At 36.2% G+C, this 20,115-nt stretch overlaps 2 protein-coding genes across 3 annotated transcripts in view; one reads left to right on the forward strand and one right to left on the reverse strand.

The window, feature by feature from the left end:
* The first annotated feature begins 640 nt into the window (after nt 1-640).
* Nucleotides 641-11,522, forward strand: LOC128999524 (chitin deacetylase 1). Of its 2 annotated transcripts, none has more exons than XM_054426090.1 (7): nt 641-792; nt 4,065-4,212; nt 5,188-5,318; nt 8,342-8,491; nt 8,870-8,985; nt 9,617-10,423; nt 11,096-11,522. In XM_054426090.1, exons 1-7 carry the CDS (start codon nt 744-746, stop codon nt 11,324-11,326), a joined length of 1,632 nt encoding a protein of 543 aa, XP_054282065.1. In that variant the 5' UTR covers nt 641-743; the 3' UTR covers nt 11,327-11,522. The 2 variants fall into 2 exon arrangements, with proteins under 2 accessions (XP_054282065.1, XP_054282066.1); XM_054426091.1 differs by lacking the exon at nt 5,188-5,318 and adding an exon at nt 6,080-6,192.
* Nucleotides 11,523-12,412: 890 nt separating this feature from the next.
* The window catches only part of LOC129000205 (cleavage and polyadenylation specificity factor subunit 1), a 28,363-nt gene continuing 20,660 nt past the window's right edge, over nt 12,413-20,115 (reverse strand). Inside the window, exons 20-27 of the mRNA XM_054427160.1 lie at nt 19,335-19,424; nt 18,731-18,889; nt 18,277-18,429; nt 17,630-17,766; nt 17,013-17,185; nt 16,223-16,363; nt 14,739-14,868; nt 12,413-13,482 (exon numbers count right to left, since the gene is read on the reverse strand). Of these exons, the coding sequence (XP_054283135.1) occupies nt 13,296-13,482; nt 14,739-14,868; nt 16,223-16,363; nt 17,013-17,185; nt 17,630-17,766; nt 18,277-18,429; nt 18,731-18,889; nt 19,335-19,424 (1,170 nt within the window). The 3' untranslated portion in view covers nt 12,413-13,295. The remainder of the gene's footprint in view (nt 13,483-14,738; nt 14,869-16,222; nt 16,364-17,012; nt 17,186-17,629; nt 17,767-18,276; nt 18,430-18,730; nt 18,890-19,334; nt 19,425-20,115) is intronic.

The raw sequence follows: 20,115 nt of genomic DNA on the forward strand, positions 1-20,115 counted from the left end.
TTAGAGATTTGTTCATCCTAGAATTTTACTCCAAAAATCCTTAAATATTTCATCTTTCAAGCATCATTCCGCTACCCAATACCAGAATCTTCTACTGCTATAGTTAGCTTGCGACTGCTGACCTAGGAAGTAGCAGTGTCAAATGCAGGACGGCTAACTGGGTAGGTGAGCGACAGTGATCACCTAGTTATTGTAAGTTAGCCTTCGTTTCAATAATGATAAAATTCAGTATCTTTTTGATGGTTTGTAACTGCAATCAGTTGTCCTTGGTCATTGAGCTTTGGCCAATGAACCCGCTGATTTCTAGCTTGTAATTTATTCAACCCTCATTCCTCACTCATCTTCGTCTTAAAATAAGCACTTTATTGGGTGGTCATAAAAATAAAACTATCACCATGTTTTTAATCAAATGTTTTTCTTTCCTTAAAGCCTCCTTCTTACATCCCCACCCACATTACTATCGAAAAATACTATTTTACTCGCGTTTTTCTCAATCATTATTTTCAGACCTAACTCTTCACTCTTCTGTAATTAATTTTCCACCCCAATCCACCCTTTGCACGCTGCTCGCAGCACATCCCCCCTCTTATTCTCAATAATATAAGGAGGCTACAGCGCCGCGCCGCGCACATAGTGTCTGCACCGCGCAGTGAAAGTGAATGTCTTGAGCACGGCGCATGCGCACCGATCCAGTATAAATAAAAAGGAAAGCTGCGCGCCGCCTCTTCGAGCTCCAGTGCAAGATGAGGTCTCGACAGCTCGCCCCATGGCTGCTGTTAGTTCTAGCGTTGTGTGAGTACTTCATTTTTCAATTACGATTTAAAATAGGGTTGATAACCTTGAGGGGTTTGTATAACAGATACGTATTGATTTGAGTGTTCTGTGGTCGTTAATTATTTATTACATTATTCATGCTTTTATAGAGTTCCTTTTTCTTCATCTGTTAATTTAGGTTAGATCTGGGTTAGTTTTTTGGGTTTGGTTAAATTAATTGCAAATTCACAATTTATCAATGGACTCATTTGAAACAATGCGTGTTGAAGGACACGAAGCTATTTTGAGATAAGCTTTTTATAGTTTGGTGAAAGTGTAAAAGGTTTTCTTTGTTGTCAAATCACCCTTGAAACGTTTTTGTTGTATTATTGACAGTTTGGTGCAAACAAGGACAATTAAATATCAATAGTAAAATGGCTTAGTTATAGCTTTTAATTTATTATTTAATTGCCAACTTCAAGAAAAGTATCAGTCGTGTGTTTATTCTTAACAGTTTTGTACATAATCATTACAACTCATTATTTATCCAATCTGTTAATGATTTAAATCGATTTAATACCTTTTAAAGTATTGGATCTATAATCTACTTTAAATTGAATGGTATAAGTTAGATATGATAACCATTTATTGGTAAGGGATTGATTTTGAAATTGTATACCCACCGCATGCTACAAGATAAGGTATTGATAAGAAAGAACTTGTGATAATAATGTATCTCATTATAATTAATTTCCCCTCGTGCCTCAAAATTTAAATGTACATATATAAATAGGTACTGTATAGGTTTATCGCTCCCGGCTCTCGGTAGCATTTGGTACTCAACACTCTCTGGAGACATAGAGGTCGCTAGTCTTCCAGCCTACCCCTACCCCCCCCCCTCACCCTGCCAACCATGCCCTACCTCGGCCGCCATCTTGGATTAGAAACCTGCATTAAATATACCTTGTTATGCAATTGGCTACGTGGACAAAACAGGCCTCATTCACACGCCTTGTTAACCTCATATTGAAATTGCAAGCCAAATTTGACTCGGCAAACTGAGCAGCCTGACAAAACAAGGCTTTGCGTTTCTTCAATATATTGTGCACTTTCTATAGACACTTCAAATAGATTGGATATAACAACTTTGAGAAAACGTCTCTGGACGATTGAATTTAATGTCTTGGGTTTGATTTGTTTTTGGGACTGTTCGCTGTAAGCAGTATTAAAGATTATAGGGGTGTCAAAATTAATTGTTATTTGCGTATTTTATACACAAATATTATTGTAATTTTTAGTTGTGTATACATACGAGTTTCTTGCAGAACACGTGTATTATCTTATAATCCACATTGAAACGCTATCGTTAAAATAACCTTGAAATAGATCAGTGATGTTGAGATCGATTATTACCAATGTTTATGCAATTAGAAGGAGACAGCTTAATGGTTATAGTGATTGTTGGTTCAATCCTGGGAAAAGTTATGGTAGCTTTTTGGCGGTTCCAAACTGAATCCCGCTGTACTTTAACCTTCGTCTCTTGGTAAGTGGCGTACTCTAAACAAACAGGCCGTACGGTATATTGTTGGTTACGTTTTTATGACGCACGTGTCAACAAAGAACAATACTAGTCCATATGGACGTGTGTATTACAACAGTGACAAGCTCTGAAACGTGTGGTTCGTCCGTTTATTTCTCAGTTGACAAGCTGAAGATTTTCCTAAATACTAGAATAAATCATCTGAATCTACATACTCTTTATAATAACCAAAGTAGTTATATCACTTATCAACTATCTATCATTCAAGGTCAACTATCAAAATTATCGATCAAAGGTCACTGTGGTCTTTGAAACAACTGATTTGTAACAAAACTACATGGATCATCTCACTCCATTCACACTCATATCTTGCTTTCATTTTCAGCTCCAAATACGTACCTAGGTGGGGCTGTTTCAAAAGTACTGTATTGTTGGGGATAATAATAGATTGTATATAGATATAGATGAACTGTTAGAACCTAATAAAATTTCCGAGTGAGCAAATAACCGCCCTTAAGTAACTAATCCGATATCGGTGTGATAACTTCTCAAAGCCACTGAGTTTCAAAGGTTACTTGGAACCCTAAACGTGTTATATGCTCAACGGCCCCTCTGACGTCATCGCTGCTTACATTGTATCCGCCACTATCTCTCCGCTCCGTCGATTGTTTATTCATACAGTATAACTCTTGCAGGTCCAAAGGTCATCCACATTCTTGTAGCGGTGTCTTATGACTCAACCGCGCCACCTTACATAACCGCAATATCTTGTACAACTTTCCTAATTTCCTTGCAGGATTTGCATAATTACATCGTTCACCGCCAATTATGTATGCAACTTACGAAATTGAAACATTGATTTTTATAGTTATTTTGGTGCAAGAGTTAGCGGTGATTGGTGAAATTAGTATTTTTTTATATTCTATGGTGCGTTTATCGGGTGAGATGCCTGATATAGGTATGATTGTAAAATCCTATATTAAAATCCATTGACTTTGGAAAGCGCAAGTATACCCTCTTGGCCGCCCATGGGTGTCACCCCTAAGGGGTGTCGACTAAATTTCCCTTTCTTTCTTAATTTATTATTAATTTTACAACTTTTTATTTACTCTTTACCTAACAAATAGTTCACCTTGTATGTTTTACATTCAGTTTCGGAGTTGGTTAAATTCAGTAACGGGAAACAAAATATAGTAAACAATGAACTTTATTTAAATTTTCTGAAAAAGATTAGCCGTCAAATAAGATTGGTTGACATAATTTGTTTAGATACCTTTATACATATTCGGTTTTTATAAGAAACCATATTTCAGACCATAAAAGTAGTCGAGAATTAAATTATTACTTCAATCGAAAATCGTTACCCAAGTTCAGTAAACAAAATCACATAGAGACACGGCCACGACATTTTTGTGTTCGTTCTGATATTATAAGCCGGCATTTCTTTGTATTAGCAATGAATACAATTGGTTGTATATATAATACAATAGGTTGTATTCATTGGTATTAGAAAACTCTTGACACCAAAAGTCATACAATAAAATCAGTATTCATTATTTTCATTGCATGAGACAGCGCCACAACTGTGCGTTTCAACTTGAATCTTCACCATGACGTTTGTGTTGTCTTGAACAATGAACTTTGTCATAACAGTTCTCTTTTTTACTTTCTGCACTCTTATATTCTAAAAAAAATGTAGTATTTCAATGGCCACAATTCACTGTTTTCCATCTCCTGCTCCACAGGATTCATCACGTTTGTTATGTTACAGCCAGTGTCACAGCTCACAGACAGAAGAGACAAGATGACGACGATGGCGGCGACGAGCCTGACCAATCAGTGGACGAACTCTGCAAGGACAGACCTCCAGATGAGTACTTTCGTCTGACAACCACGGGAGACTGCAGGGATGTCGTGAGGTAAGACATGTTCTACTAACAAATACTGTGACGTATCCAACGGCATGTTGAGATTCATACTCGACCTACCCCAATTCACTTCTGACGATTCACTAAATATAACCATAGATTACAGGAGTAGACCTAACGTTTCCAAGAAGAGGACAAAGTTGTCAATGTCAATTATTTAAACAGAGTCTGATCAATCTTATTTGTCATAAAGAGAGAAAATCAAACCGAGGAAAAGGATTTTGAAAATCAGCGTTCTAGTACTCCTAAGTACTAGATAGGGTGTATTTTTATTGACATTTAGATGTTGGTTTTTGCATTTTTAAGTGTAAGGTTTCTTTTTGTTTAGGCAAGAGAACTGTCTAAACTTCAGATAAACGCAATTTAGTCATTGACCTGAAAGATTGGATACATTTTTGTTGAAAAACCTAAATTCTAGATATACCATGTTCTGTTCCATTCAGGATGAAATTCTTTTGTCTAAGACCTCATGTGTGCTTGAATCTATATGGTCAGTCTCTGGTTGATAAAGGACTTTGAGTAAAAGTTCTAAGTAATATTTTACCCCCCCCCCCCCCCCAACTCTTTCAGAAAATTGGATTATATTGTTCCTTTACTTGCATTAAACTTTGAGTCTAAAACCATCATAGGATATGTAACATGATACACATCCTGTATCATAAATAAACTGGACCATTGTATCAATCGTTTCTTTCAATTTGAATATTGATAGGAAAAATGTAAATATACCAAATAAAATTATATTTCTGTTATTACGTAAAGCCAAAGTATACAGGACTTTTTTGGCAAAACCAAAACCACACAAATATACACCATATTATGAACTCCAATCGAGATCTTTACTATTTCTTCTACTCTCATATGTTCCCGCCTGAAGACATTTTGTGTTTGTCAAGTTCTAACCAAGATTGCGTTCAGAAGTCAAGTTTCTTTAATTGGATGTGGATGACATTTTGTTTGCTGCAGGTGTGATAAGGCCGCTGAAAACGGCAAGACCCGTCTAGCCGGAGTTCGCTGCCCCAACGGCCTTGCCTTTGATATTGACCGTCAGACGTGTGATTGGAAAACCAATGTTAAAAATTGTGGAGAGCTTGAGAGTAAGTAACCTAAATGGAAAATGGGCGAGGCACAACAAATCGAGGTATGGATATGGGTTGAGAGTCCTTAAAACCTATATTTCCCAAAACTTTGAAATACACAATGTTCATTTTCAATGCCTTAATTTCATTACTATTTTTGGTTTGATCCCTTCTTCAGGGCAAAATGTTTTCTATCTTCATTGTATTGTTAGAACAATCTCGACTTCAAATACCATTTAATACCACCTTCAGTTTTGAGTCGAATTGACCTCTCCTCTTGGATGAAATATTTTATTAACTATTAGCACTGCACTTCGGATCTCTTCAACTTCAAGCTCAAATGTCATTAACTGCACCTCTCATGAAAATTCCTGAGTTTTTTGAGGATCACATTTCTCAATTTTATTATTTTTTTTCTGGTTGATATATGCAAAATTTCTCTTCTCCTAAATACTTAATTTTTTCATATAATACACACCATTCTTCCTTGTACTTATTATCATTATCAGCGGTTTTTTCAGGACCAAATTAAATGTCCCATGATCAAGGACAGCTGTGACTGGTTTCAAACCCTAAATCTGATACAAGTTTATATTTTTCATCTTCTTGGAACTACTAAGTTAGGTTTTGGAATGTTCTCAACTTATCTTAGAATCCACTGACTCGTGTTTTTGGCTGCAGTCCAGATCTCCGCCCAAACCATACCTCCGTGCTTGGTGTGTCTCGCCTGTCAATGTGTTATCCAACTGATTAGCTATAGTTGCCATTTTGTCCTATAGGTGCACAAAATCCGGTATGAAGCAAATTAGTTGTCCGTCAGGGCTGGCTTTCGACATTGATAAACAAACGTGCGATTGGAAGGGTAAAGTCAGCAACTGTGATAAACTGGACAGTAAGTGACAGGACGAAGAGATTCCAAACAGTAGACTTTGAACTGCTTCTTGCGATGGGGAGACATCCCAGGCCGTTTGGTTATTGTTCATTTTTTTAAGTAGGTGGGAATCAAAAATCAATGTGTAAAGACAAAAATAAAAAATTATAAGATAACTGTTTCCTTGACAGAGATTGTACAATCGACTACTTTAACCAATAGTAAATATTAAAATTCAGAAAAAAAACAAAAGATATTATTTTGATTTGATTCTTTTCATTTGCGATTTAAAAAATCTCAATTCATCCACTTTAAACCCTGTATCTTGTTATTTAAATAGGTACCACTTGAGCTACCAATTTGTATTTTTGAAAACCGAAAAATAAATTTTTTTGAACATCTCCAACTAATCAGCAGGAGCATTATTTGGAACTGCTCAAATGAAATGCTAGAAAAGTATTTCTCACGTCCACATTTTCGGTAATGTTAAAGACAATAATTGAAATGAGCTCAATTAATTTTCTTGTACAATCAAGGTGACATGTTAAAAACCCATATTTTCAGCATATTTATTTTTTTACTTATTCTACCATAACAAAATCTGCTGTTGAAGAAAGTAGATGAACCAAACGGATGGGATCCATGTATAATGTAGAAGCCAGTAGACGCCACATTTGATGTATTTGCTATATTGTATATTATTGATGAGAAGGTGGCACTCCTCTCCTGCATGCTCATTTTCTACTGCTTGCAAAACTGTTCATACTGTATAGCACTTTCCACATCGAATGTCCTTTCATAAGGCAACAGATAAAATTATTAAGTACAGTAGTAATTGGTGCATGAAAACGAGATTATGGTGTAGATCATGGTGTGTAGATTGCTTATAATTATTAAAGTTACACAAAATGGGTATGGACCGAAAGTAGTTGAAATTGTTGACATTACAATCATGTATCTACATTTATCTTCTCATACATAGTATTACTAACTTTTGGGATTCTTTAATTTGTCTTATATATATGGCTGATTGGAAACTTACACACTGATCTAAAAATTATAAAATTTATTTTAATTTAAAATTATTTATTGTATTAGTAAATAATATAAATAGTATTTCTTTATTTAAAACACATTAGACATTTATTGAAAGATATTTGGGTATTTTTACCTATTTATCCTTACAGTTCATATTCCAATTATTTTTATATTTTAACCCCGTATCTAGAATGAAATATGTCTGAATGACGAGAAAAATATTTACCTACAGTATGCAAAAAATCAAAAATATTTCCCAAAAACGTTGTTCTCTAATCCCTCAAGCATTTTATAGTTATTATTTTGGATGCAACTCTAATTTAAATTTTGTTTAAAAATATTTTTACTAAAATTTTGTTATTGCTTGTAAAAAGAAAATCTTTGGGGTTTTCAGAGGATAAAACATAAATGTAATACATTGTAATGCTAAACTTAATCATACCATGGACTTTTTCAAACTGATTAAATAAACAATTGTTCATTTCTACATTTCTTCATAAAATTACCATCTATGTTTTACCTTTTACCAAGAAATGATTTTTTGTAGTCATTATGCTTTATAATGTTAACTACTAACATAAAAATGACTTGGTTTAGTCGGTATTTTTTAAACATACTAACTCATGTAAATATGTAGCAATGTATTTTTTACTACCAAATAGTTTAGAATTAGCTGTAGTGATATATAAGCATTAAAACTTTTTTTTTTATTCTCATGTTGTTGTTGAGTATTTTATAACAATTTAAAACAAGATGCTTCGTTTCAGTGAGTAAATGCAAGAAAGGTAAATACATCCTTTGAATTGAAAATAGGAAAAATTAACATTTTAATGGAATGTACTGTGATGAAATAATTAAACTAAACTAATAGGCACTCAAATACTAAAGTTCTCTCTTCTACAAAACTTAATCTCTTCCTTATCTATTACTGTTCAACAAATTACTTTCTTAACTAACATCTTCCTTTTGAGCTTTGAGCATTTCTTGCACAAACTGTGTCTTTTCTTGCTTCTCTTAATGATCCCAAAGAATTCCTTTTCTTCATAATTTCCTCTAGCCACCAAAACGTGTGTTATTCAGAATCCGTTGCATCAGTAATCTTTTAAAAGACTTATCCTAATTATTATTTTAGAGCCTCGAAAGGTCCTTCCTATCCTGAAGACAGACGAGCCAGTATGTCCAGAAGGGAAGTTATCCTGCGGGAATGGTGAATGTATAGAGAAAGAGCTTTTCTGTAACGACAAGCCCGACTGCAAAGATGAATCTGACGAGAACGCTTGCTGTAAGTCAAACTTTTGATTTATACTCTAACAAAATGTACAAACAGCTAATTAATAAGGTTTAGCAACTGAAGAAGGTACTGATGTGTGTCACATCAGGAAGTATACATTTTATTTATTACAACATGAATATATTTTAATATATTTATAGATACGGAAAGAATCTCATGATTTTTTAAAAGAAAATCCAAACTATAGGCCTAACACTTATCTCAAGCCACGAAAAATATTTGAATTCAAAATTATCCGGGTACAGTAGAAAAGAGGATCTTCTCAGATCACATATCTCGTTACACCCACTGTTAGTTCTACTGTGTTTTGTAAACCAAACATAACGTGACATTTTTGTTCCTGTTGTAACATGTTTTTGTCTGTTCCAGCCGTGGAGACTGATCCTAACAGAGCGCCAGACTGTGACCCGACCCAGTGTGTCTTGCCAGACTGCTTCTGCTCAGCCGACGGAACCAGAATACCAGGAAATATTGAACCAAACCAGGTAAAACAACTTTCACCCAACTTACAAAAAGACAATATTGGCTTGCTTACTTCCGTAGTATCTCGAAAAACAAAACTAGAAATAAAGGATGCTTTGAAATAAGATTTTACAAAAAATTGATCAGGATTGTGATACATTTTAAACAGTTGTTTGTACAAGAGGTAGATGTATACTCAAGTTGTTTAGAAATCCATTATGGGCGATTGATTCGTGTTATTCATTAGGACATAAAATTGTACATATATGAGCTATAAAAAGAGACATTTCTTTATAATTCAAAAGTACATTTTAAACTATAAACAAATTGGTACCTATAGGTAACTTAAATAGGTTACAAAAGTTGGAACAAGGTTACAAAATCCACCCTTTTGCACAATATATCAGACTTTCAGTTCACCCTTTAGTATATTATTATTATGTAATAATTTATTTCAACATTTCAATAAATTAGTAACCTATATTCTTAAAATATTTAGAGATTAAACCCTTCTGTCATTAGAAATCCGTAATTTATAATGTTGTTATTAAAATGGAAATGACGACACAGGGCTACAAGAAAAATCATAAGACTGACTCTTTTACAAGTTAAAAGTGCAATTTAAGAAATTGTAATAAAATCAACTATTTTTAGGTGCCACAAATGATCACAATCACATTCAACGGTGCCATCAACGTAGACAACATCGACCTTTACGAAGAGATCTTTAATGGCCAGAGGCTCAACCCGAATGGTTGCCAAGTCCGCGGAACTTACTTCATGTCCCACAAATACAGCAACTACGCAGCCGTTCAAGAGTTGCACAGGAAGGGCCACGAGATCGCCGTCTTCTCTTTAACTCACAAGGACGATCCGAAATACTGGACTGGAGGATCCTACGACGACTGGCTTGCTGAGATGGCTGGAGGACGTTTGATCATCGAAAGGTTCGCCAACATCACAGACGGATCCATCATTGGAATGCGAGCTCCGTACTTGAGAGTCGGAGGCAACAAACAGTTTGAGATGATGGCTGATCAATACTTTGTTTACGACGCTTCCATCACCGCACCCCTGGGTCGTGTTCCCATCTGGCCTTACACACTGTACTTCCGCATGCCCCACAAGTGCAATGGTAACGCTCAAAACTGCCCGAGCAGAAGCCATCCTATCTGGGAGATGGTGATGAACGAGCTGGACCGCAGAGACGACCCCACCTTTGACGAGAGTCTGCCTGGTTGTCACATGGTTGACTCCTGCTCCAACATCCAGACTGGGGAACAGTTTGCTCGTCTGTTGAGGCACAACTTCAACCGTCACTTCAACACCAACCGAGCCCCTCTGGGTCTGCACTTCCACGCCTCCTGGCTCAAGAGCAAGAAAGAGTTCAAAGAAGAACTTATCAAGTTCATCGAGGAGATGCTGGACAAGAATGAAGTCTACTTTGTGACAATGTTGCAGGTATGTTATTTTACATCTAACAAAGCAACTGCTGTGTCTAACAAAGATCCCAAAGGTACAACACAACCATTTCACTTGATCTATCTGGATGTCAAAATTACTTGTCTGTACATACTCCAAATTATGATACTCTTTTCTCTAATTCTTCCTTTTCTTCTCCGCTTCTTTTTCTTCAGCATTTGAGAAGTTCTGCTTTTAAGAGCCCCTGTCATGACAAATGACTCCTGGATGGTGACATTACCAACCAGACATCCAAGAAGAATACTTTACAATAAATAGTAAAACAGTACCGTAGTAGTTCAAAATACTAGTAGTTTAACGGGTGGGTGGATCAGTCGGTAGCACAACCGATTGTAACACCAAAGCAGCAATGTTTTATGTTTCTGTGTACACCGATAACGTCACTTACAATTATTCAATTCAGTTTATTCTTGCACTCTCAACTATTATCTCAACTTAACCCTATTTGCTAGATACGTTCACAAACAGGCATTTGTGGATGGGAAAGTGCAAGGTTAAAAGATGCAGCAAAGTAGCAAAACTTTGAAAAAATAATCTTATAGTATTAACTAACCGCCTAAATGATGTAACGATGTTAGAAATTGTAGTTTTATTTATTCACCACTATTCATCTATCAACTTATCTATTCAACAAACCCTTTCTGTCTCCAGGTGATCCAGTGGATGCAGAACCCCACAGAGCTCACTTCCCTCAGGGATTTCCAGGAGTGGAAGGAGAAGTGTGATGTGAAGGGACAGCCCTACTGCTCCCTCCCTAACCCCTGCCCTTTGACCACCAGGGAACTTCCCGGACAGACGATACGTCTTTTCACCTGCATGGAGTGCCCCAACAACTACCCCTGGATCCTGGACCCCACTGGGGATGGCTTCTCCGCCAAATAACCTCCAAAGACTGCTTGAGTGATAATGTCGCTGGAGAAAAATCTGCGGCCAAGACTGCACCAGCGACAGACGCTGTACAAATGTTGTATATTTAAGTTGTATTTAATGTGATTTAATTGTTTATGTGTCCATATTTGTATGATTTCGTAAAGTCACCTGATTCCTAAAGTCCGAGCAATAAATGGGTGCACTAAAATGGTTTTGTTTTTAATTCCTGAAGTGTCTTTGCTTGTGACAATTATTGGTAAGAAGGATTTGTAATATTTTTGAATTTCACAAATAAAAGAATTTTCCAAGGTCTGGACTTCAAACAATTTTGAAAAGTAGAAACAACATTTTGTTGCTAAAGGATTCTAGAAGCCTTGAAACATGTATTATCAAGGCCTTGGGTGAATCTCTTGTATCGAAATGATATTTTACCCTATATAGATAGAGTGATTGTGATTATACACTATTAGAATTTTTTATTATTTTGCTAAGGGAACGGTCCAAGCCCACAGGGAAAGCTTTTAGGGAAAGCCATTCAAGTCCATTTTTGTGGATATTCCAAAGATCAGATGGCATTTTAACGCCGACACACCATGATGCTTATATTAAAGCTAAGACGAGTGTTGAATAAATGAGACTATAACTTTGTTACTGACCGAGGTCAGCTGTTTCTCTCGCCATTTATAAGCCCAATGATCAATTGCAGCTGAGTCCAGTTTTGAACAATCAAAAAGCTACAGAACTTTCTCAGGATCAAACCGGCGACATTAAGATCATCAGGCGAGCATTATAACCACTCAGTTGCCCTCAGAACCTTCAGGTAGGTCAGCAAGTTCAAACTCGTCCCTCTCGCACCACTAGGCTGACAACATACACAACCCCAACAATACCCCTTAAAGAGTAAAACAAAACTGCCTAATATTTTAAAAATACATATAAAATGTTATCTTTTTACAATTTTTATGAAAAAAAAAATAAAAAGGCATGATACATTCACAACAGAAAAACTAACAAAAATATCACTTATAGAAAATTAAATAAAACGATAATCTAATAGTTTGTTGAAGGGGAAAGGAAGGTAGTGATTTTATACATTAATTCAGTCTCATTTCTTGATTTTGTAATACCTGAGAACATACAAAATAATTCTAAAACTCTTGCCTATTTACATGATAAACATATCACAATTGTATTGTTACAATTCTTACAGTATTTCAATATCAGTGACAGAATATTTGGTGAGAAATGTTCCAAAATCAACAAAAAGAGAGCCATTTGGCTAAATATTTAGTTCACATATTCATTCAAATTACACATCGGCTATTCGAAAGTCGATTTTGAAAAAAGTTCTAAAACTAAAATTTGAAGACTGGACTCTTTATGGATTTGACGTCCAGTGGGCCTAAGTATTGCAGCTTTAAAAATGGTTTCATACTCTATTCTGGTGTAAAACAATGTTATACACAACATTGAATATTATTTTTTTTTATTCATGACCTAATATCATGTTTTAAATATTTGAGAAAGGAATGGATGCACTACTAACTTACCCAAGATAAGATTTACAGGCAGTAATTAGCACACAAAAGTTCACAACTTCTTCAGAAGGAGGTAGTGGGTCTTCCTTCTGAAGAATCCCGCCTTGCAGGAGCAAATTATAAAATTAATGGTGTTGTGAACTTTTTGTGTGTTATAAACTGCCTAGAACTCTGTTCTAGGGTAAGTTAGTTGTGAATTCATTGCTCCTTCCTGAATTCCTAGGCCAAGTGTTATTTTATAAAATAAAACTGTGGGGTTTTTAATGGATGCATTTAACCACCAACATTAATTATCCTATCAAAGTCTTAAAAAAATACAAAAAAAAAAAAAAATTTAAAATCTGCCAAAATTCCATCACACAACAGAAACACTTTTCACCAAATACCCTCTATAGACTGGCAGTGAACACTTCTGCAATAACTTATGCCACATTCCAGATCGCTTAGAAGTGGCCTGTGACCTGCTCAATCTCTCCAAGGTCGTCAACAATTTCATCGACTTTGGTGCCGATTTTCTTCGCAAGCTCTTGCCGCTCGTTGACGGGAAGACTGAGGTATTGCCAGACTAACTCTCCATCAATCATACCTCGTGCTGGGTTGCCCATCAGTCTACTCCAACTCTTGTACTGCCTGTGAAAATGGAAAAATTGTTGATCGGGTAGGTACAGAGAAATTCCTGTCAATCGCAGAGGGCACAGGATCTTCGTTCACCATGAGCTTTGTAGTACAGGGGGGCAGTGTTGGACTTTGCCCTAGACACCACTTAGTTGTACCATTGAATATTTCCTCTGAACCTTACTTTTTGTGTTAGCATCTACGAGGATTGTCCATGGCATAAATTAAGGTCTCCATCGAGCTCACATCGCAACCAAGCAAGCTAGGTAATTGTGTTTCTTATTTCTTTTCCTACTATTCTAGATGTTTCCCTCCCCACAGACTGGTAACTTGATATTTAAAAATGTGAAAGAAAATTGACGCCTCCACAAACTATAAATCGCCTTCTGTGATTAGATTTTGATAGGTTATCAGTTGAAGGATGTGAACGGAGTAAAGTGTTTGGACGTAGAAAATGTACGGAATGGGTGGAGGGAGTTAGAGCGGGACTTAACATTTGCACGATGGTTTTCATAGTGTAGGCCAACTGCTGTTGTTTATCACTCTCATTTGCTGAAGTTAGGGGAATTTTGTATGCAGATTGTAGTATGATTGAGAGAGATTATCAAACTAAGGGGACGTCTCTTTAATACTATCAAGGGCAGCCCTGGAAGTCTGAAACACACCGATCAAAAAGCAGTTTTTTTTCAAATTCAACCACTGTCACGATGGAAATTGATAATCACGTCCAAACCCGTTGTGCAAATATTTTCTTACATTGCAGACAACTACATTTTTCTCAAACTAATAAAAATGAATGCCGTGCGCCAGGATGTAAAATAACGAACAACAATTTAATCCCAATACTATACTTCACTATACACAAGCTATATTTATACTTTACTTATACTTGAGTAATTGTTAAAACATTCACAACTACAATTTTTTTCTCACAATTATACACTAAAATGAACCAACAGCATCATGGCTGGGTGAGCTCTCTGATATTTAGAATTGTTTGGAATATTAGCCCTAACTGTTTATTTGGAGATCTATAATTTAGAAAATTGAAAATTACAACATGTTAAATGAACTTGGTTGATTGGAAAATAACCGAGGGACTACTTATATCTCAGAAGGTAAGTGCTGCCAGCACGTATGACAGAGGAGAATGATCTTTCCTTCAAGATAAAAAACGAGTCACAAATCCCCCACTCCTAGATTCGCCATGATAAAAATTGCCTTATTTGGTAAATCCTTGAGCATCACACTAAACTGAAAAGTATTTTTACCTGAAGGCCTTTGGGTTTAGACCAGCAGTATTTTGAATATGGTTAACCAAGACGTTCTGAAGCATGAGCAATCGTCTGTACGACTTCTCTGGCACAGGCAACAGGTAGCCTAATGCACCATCCAGAGTTGCTATATGAAACAAGAAAAGAAATAAGAATCAACAGTAAACACCAAATTCTATCTTAAAGGGAAGCCAAGTGGTTGATAAGTAGTTTTAAAGGGAGTTCAGCTATCTTACCTAGGAGTCTTGGTGCTAATAGATACACAGTAAAAGTCTTGACAAACTTACATCGCTACACAAGATTCCACAACAAGCTATCCTAACACGGCATCAATTAAAATCATTTGAATCTTAACTAAATAAAGAAGGAGAACATTTTGTAAACTTTTTGTTTAAAAATCATAGAATTCACACCATTTTTTGATTATGCATTAACAAAATTCTAAATTGGATACCCGGCACTAAAGGACATTTGGCATATGAAGTAAAATTTACACATAGAACCCCTCGCTGTAATTACAATACAAGCAATATATAAATATTTCAGATTACCCCATCACAAAACACTTTTTCATGAAAAATCTAACCATCAAGATTTTTTATTCTTGGAGTGCTTCCAACAACACGGATAGTTGGGAGTTTGACTATAGATGGGATGTTTACTCCAGTATTCTGGTCCAAAGAAACCAAGTAGCTAAAGCAGCGGCTACACTTGCCCGATTCGGTCCGGTCCGGTTCGGTTCGGTCCGGCACGAATTTGGGAGGGGTGGCTACACTTGTACGAATCGTTTCGGTCCGGCCGGAAGAGGTAGCTAAACTTGTACAATATTTTGGAGGACACACACGAGCACGGGGCACAAGTGCAGCAATACAGAAGGTGTTTAGCTAGGGCCAATTTACCGAATAGGCACGTGCCTAGGGCGCGAGGCAATTGGCTTTTTTGGGGGGTGCCAAAAAATGAAAAATTAAAAAATGGTGGTTGTATTTGCATGCAATCGCGGTAAACTTCCTATAATCCGTCGCGGCCGTGTGGACATTGTAATCGTCTCCCGATATTGTAACAAAATTCTGACTATTTTCCGCGGTCGTGAGACATAATTATCGTCTTCCATGATCGAGGCAATATATGAATATTATTGCCTAAATTCTTAGGCCTATGTCCTAGAAATAACTATTTTTCCTAATTTGATTCATCACTTTCATAGCCGAGCGCTCACGGAACCCCCCGATCCTCATCCGAATTTCGGGAGTAGGTGGCTACACTTGTCCGATTCGGTCCGGTCCGCCCCGAATGCTTCCGCCAAAATGCGGATGAATGCTCCCTGGACGATTGTTCCGCGCCGAACCGGACCGTACCGAACCGAATCGGGTAAGTGTAGCCACCTCCATTTAAAAACATGGGAAGCATTGTTCCGCATTTTTGAGGACCGGACCGAACCGGACCGAATCGGGCAAGTGTAGCCGCTGCTTAAGATAACCTACCAAACATAGTTATGTGTCTCTTTTCCGCTCCAAGTTGATGTCTTCTCTCCACCATTCCGTCCTCCACCTTACACTTGATCCTGAAGAATGTGTTGATGTGTTGGCCCAAGTGAAAGTCAGCTTTCCTGATCAGTCTTTGACCTGCAGCACAATTCGGTCATCATTTGATAATTTGGGTTGGATTTGTGTAAAATTTCTGACTGGGCCTCTGTGATCAAACCAGCATCTATCTTGTAGTATTCTGTTTACTTGCGGTAATTGTTAAGATGAAAAAATTTGAAGTCAAGCTAATTTATGTAAACTGTTGTTAGTATTTACAGTTGCTATATATATATTTTTTTTTAAGCAAATTGAAATGGCTAGATAAATATTGTGAAATGTCAAATTTTCAATCCACTGAGATACGAGAAAAGATGTGGATTTGATTTTCGGTTGGCTGGATGTCAGGCTCAAATCACAGATATAGGTAATCTAATTTCCTTCAACAAAAGGAACCCAAGAATTTCAAGAGTCCAGTAAAGAAAACAGAATCTGAAGAATCTATGGTATGAAATATGGAATCTGTGGTCTGAAAATCTGTGGTTTTCGGTGGGATTCTAAATAACTTCCAGGGGAGATTTTTTTACGGGAATCTTGTGGATGTTTTTGTGATTTTGAAAAGATCACAGATATTACACATTAACATCATGTTATTTGAACTCAAACAAAAGTACTGTCTCATTTTTACTAGATCAGACAATAGTATACTCTACAAAGCAGAGTGGATATAAAACAATAATACTCTTCTCACCTCCATAGCTTTCCCTCGCCTGGGGCTGATACATGTACAACACAACGTTCTTCTCTCTATCTGATACAAGGAAGCCGAGCTGGGCGTTGTCTATGAGGAACTCCACGTTGTACACCTCACACGCTCGGAAATCTCTACTGACCAGCGACAGAGTGCGGTACTCCTCTTGGAACCTACAAAACATATATCACTTATTGACACCGATGCACTTTGAGCTTGTATTTTATGCTGAATATGGATGCAGAATGACTGTAGACTGGAGTGAGATCACGTGTGTAGTTTGTTACAAGGATCAGCTGTTTATGTAATCAGGACCAAGGACAGTAATGTTTAATGTACATGCAATATAAGGTAGATTAACTCATCTTTAGGAACCAGATGAACCAGAAGGCTAGAGAGAGTTAGAGAGATGTTGTACATTTGGCATTATAACAACCTATCAATGTTTTCAATGGTCGTTTTACGTTTTTTTCTTTCTCTTTATTTGTTGGAATAAATTGTTTTAAATCCTATTTCGATAGAATGACAAAAAAGACATTGTTAAAAATTTGTCAATACATTGAAAAGTTGCTTGTCATTATTTAGTTCTGACTTGTTTGTAAATTTGAAGTACTAACCTGAGCAGTGTGATGGATTTGTAAACATCAGCCACCAATATAAGACTCTTGATACACAGGATCTGATGGATATAAATCTGAGTGTCGATAAACGCAACTCCCACTAGATCATTGTCCTTCAGCTGCCATATGTAGATCTGTGAACAATACAAACATGAAGAAGAAACTGATTGTCAACAGTGCAACAATAAACATTGCAATCCCTTGTTGAAAGCACAAACATGATAACTCTATTGGCTTGACGATGGTATAGAATAGAATATCAACATTAAACTGGTACTGGACAATACATGAACAATGCATTGGCTTGTCAATGCTACTGGTCAACACATGAACATTGCATTGGTTAGTGAATAGCCTAGACATAAACATCGCTTCGGTTTGTAAATTGTATACAAATACCTCTGAGTGTAATTTAACGATGTAAACCTAACCTAGTGTTTGATCGTTTGTGTTCATTATCTGAACTATTTGAAACTTTGTTTACCTATGGTTCAGTTTGGATTTAACTGCAGTACAAACAAAAACATTCAAACCTACATAGGTTGTCAACAACTCAAACATGAATATCACGTGGTTCTAGGCGTTTACAAACCCTATTACATAGTTTTAAGATTGTTGTTAGACTGACAAGTGGTTTGGTTTACCTTTTGCCCGACTGCTGATACCAGGAAGCCCAGTGCATGAGTCATGGCAGTAACTGGTCCCTTCTGCTCCTTAGCGTACAACATCTTGAACCGGTTCTTCGTGAGAGGCTGACCCGGCTCCGGCACAACCTCGATGATGTCAAATATCAGGATCTGGAAAAAGAATGTATGGACCCAGTCATAGTACTTATTGATAGCTTTGACTAAAGTCAATGGTAATAGTTCAGAGCAATTAATAAAAAATAGCCCCGCTGCAGCAAACCTGCAGACTAAGCAAATTTTCATTTGCCTGAATTGATTTTCAATTAAATCCATCAAAACCAACAAACCTGGAGCTCAAATCAAACTTTGAGAGAGAGTAAAAAGTTGGCTTTCCCATTGGATGTTAAAGTTTAGGTCTAATTGCACTGTAGGCTACTATAATAAAAAATTATAATTCCAGGTATACACTCACCCTCCCCCTGCTGGTGATGTCCTCGCTGTAGTTGTAGTTAGTCCCGAGAGCTATGTAGCCCTTGAGTCCACTGCGAGTTCCTTCGTACGCTAGACTCACGTTCTTCAGACAAGTCACATGTTCCCAGTCCTCCAGCTCCATCTTGGTGTTGGGAATAATCTGAAACAAGAATATGTACAATTATACCTCTGACCTCCTACAACAGCTGATAAGAACAAGAATAAGAAATATTTATTTCCATTGATCTTTATTAAAGAAATAGGACACGTCATTTGTTATACATAGTTACAAGGTGATTCAGTGCTTACAGTACAAAATCTAAAATTTAAATAGCTACATGAAAACGAAAGCTTTATTTTAACTTACTCTTCAAAATCTAATATTTATTTCACATCTTATATATAATCATCGATTTTGTAAAAAGGATTTTTAGCCTTACAGTCATACAGTTTATTTTTTAAATAAAAAACCAATTTTGCTTCTTCAGGCAGCTTATTAAAAAAAATTTTTAAATTTAATTTGCCCTATATGAATTTTCGGTTTTTGCCAATTTTTTCTGCAACTATCCTAATATTACCAATTAAATAAAAAATATCTTACTTACTTCCCAAGAGACGGGGGAAAACAGCAATACACTAAATCTTTCTTGAACAGGCAGTGGAAACCTGTCGTCTCTTTCTTCTATTGACAGTTCCTAAAAAAAAAAAAAAACAGTAATATAAAGGATCAAATATTTTTTTTTTATTCTGCGTAATTTAGAAACACATACAATGGTTTGAATGGTTTAACCCAATGGGTCAATCCATTTCAAATCATCCAGCAAAAAAAGAAAATGACACCCATGTTCTCAGATTCTAATGATTTTTTTTTCATGTGTTCCTTTTGCTATTCTAATTATGAATACCAAATTTCATTTTGATATCTTGAATACTTTTTTAGTTATGAATTTTCAAAAATTGCTAAAAAATAGCGTTTTCCCGTTTCTGCCGACTATTGGGAGTACGAAATTGTTTTGGTAAATAAATCATTACTCAGTCAGTATTTATCATATCACAATGGGACTTTCACTAAAATGTTCAGAAAATCTTGTAGAATTAAGGAAAAATATGTTTATGGGGGTGGTCATTTTATGTTCCAGTCAGTAATCCATCCAACTTTAATTTTGGTCTTATCTTTAGCAAAAAACACAAAATTTTGAAAAATTTGTGAAAATTATAGGCACTATGTAAACCAAAGGTGTTTTATCATATTTATGTTCCTAAGGACATATACTAACAGGTTATTAAAGAAAAACACTGGGATTTTCACTGCTTTTTAATTTATAACTCATTAAACAGAAAAATATAATTTTCATAAAAAAGGCAGAGTGCGGACAGTTAAACCTG

Source organism: Macrosteles quadrilineatus, unplaced genomic scaffold, assembly GCF_028750875.1.
Source record: "Macrosteles quadrilineatus isolate MER2022 unplaced genomic scaffold, UCM_ALF_1.0 Scaffold_8__2_contigs__length_117827958, whole genome shotgun sequence".
NCBI lineage: Eukaryota > Metazoa > Arthropoda > Insecta > Hemiptera > Cicadellidae > Macrosteles > Macrosteles quadrilineatus.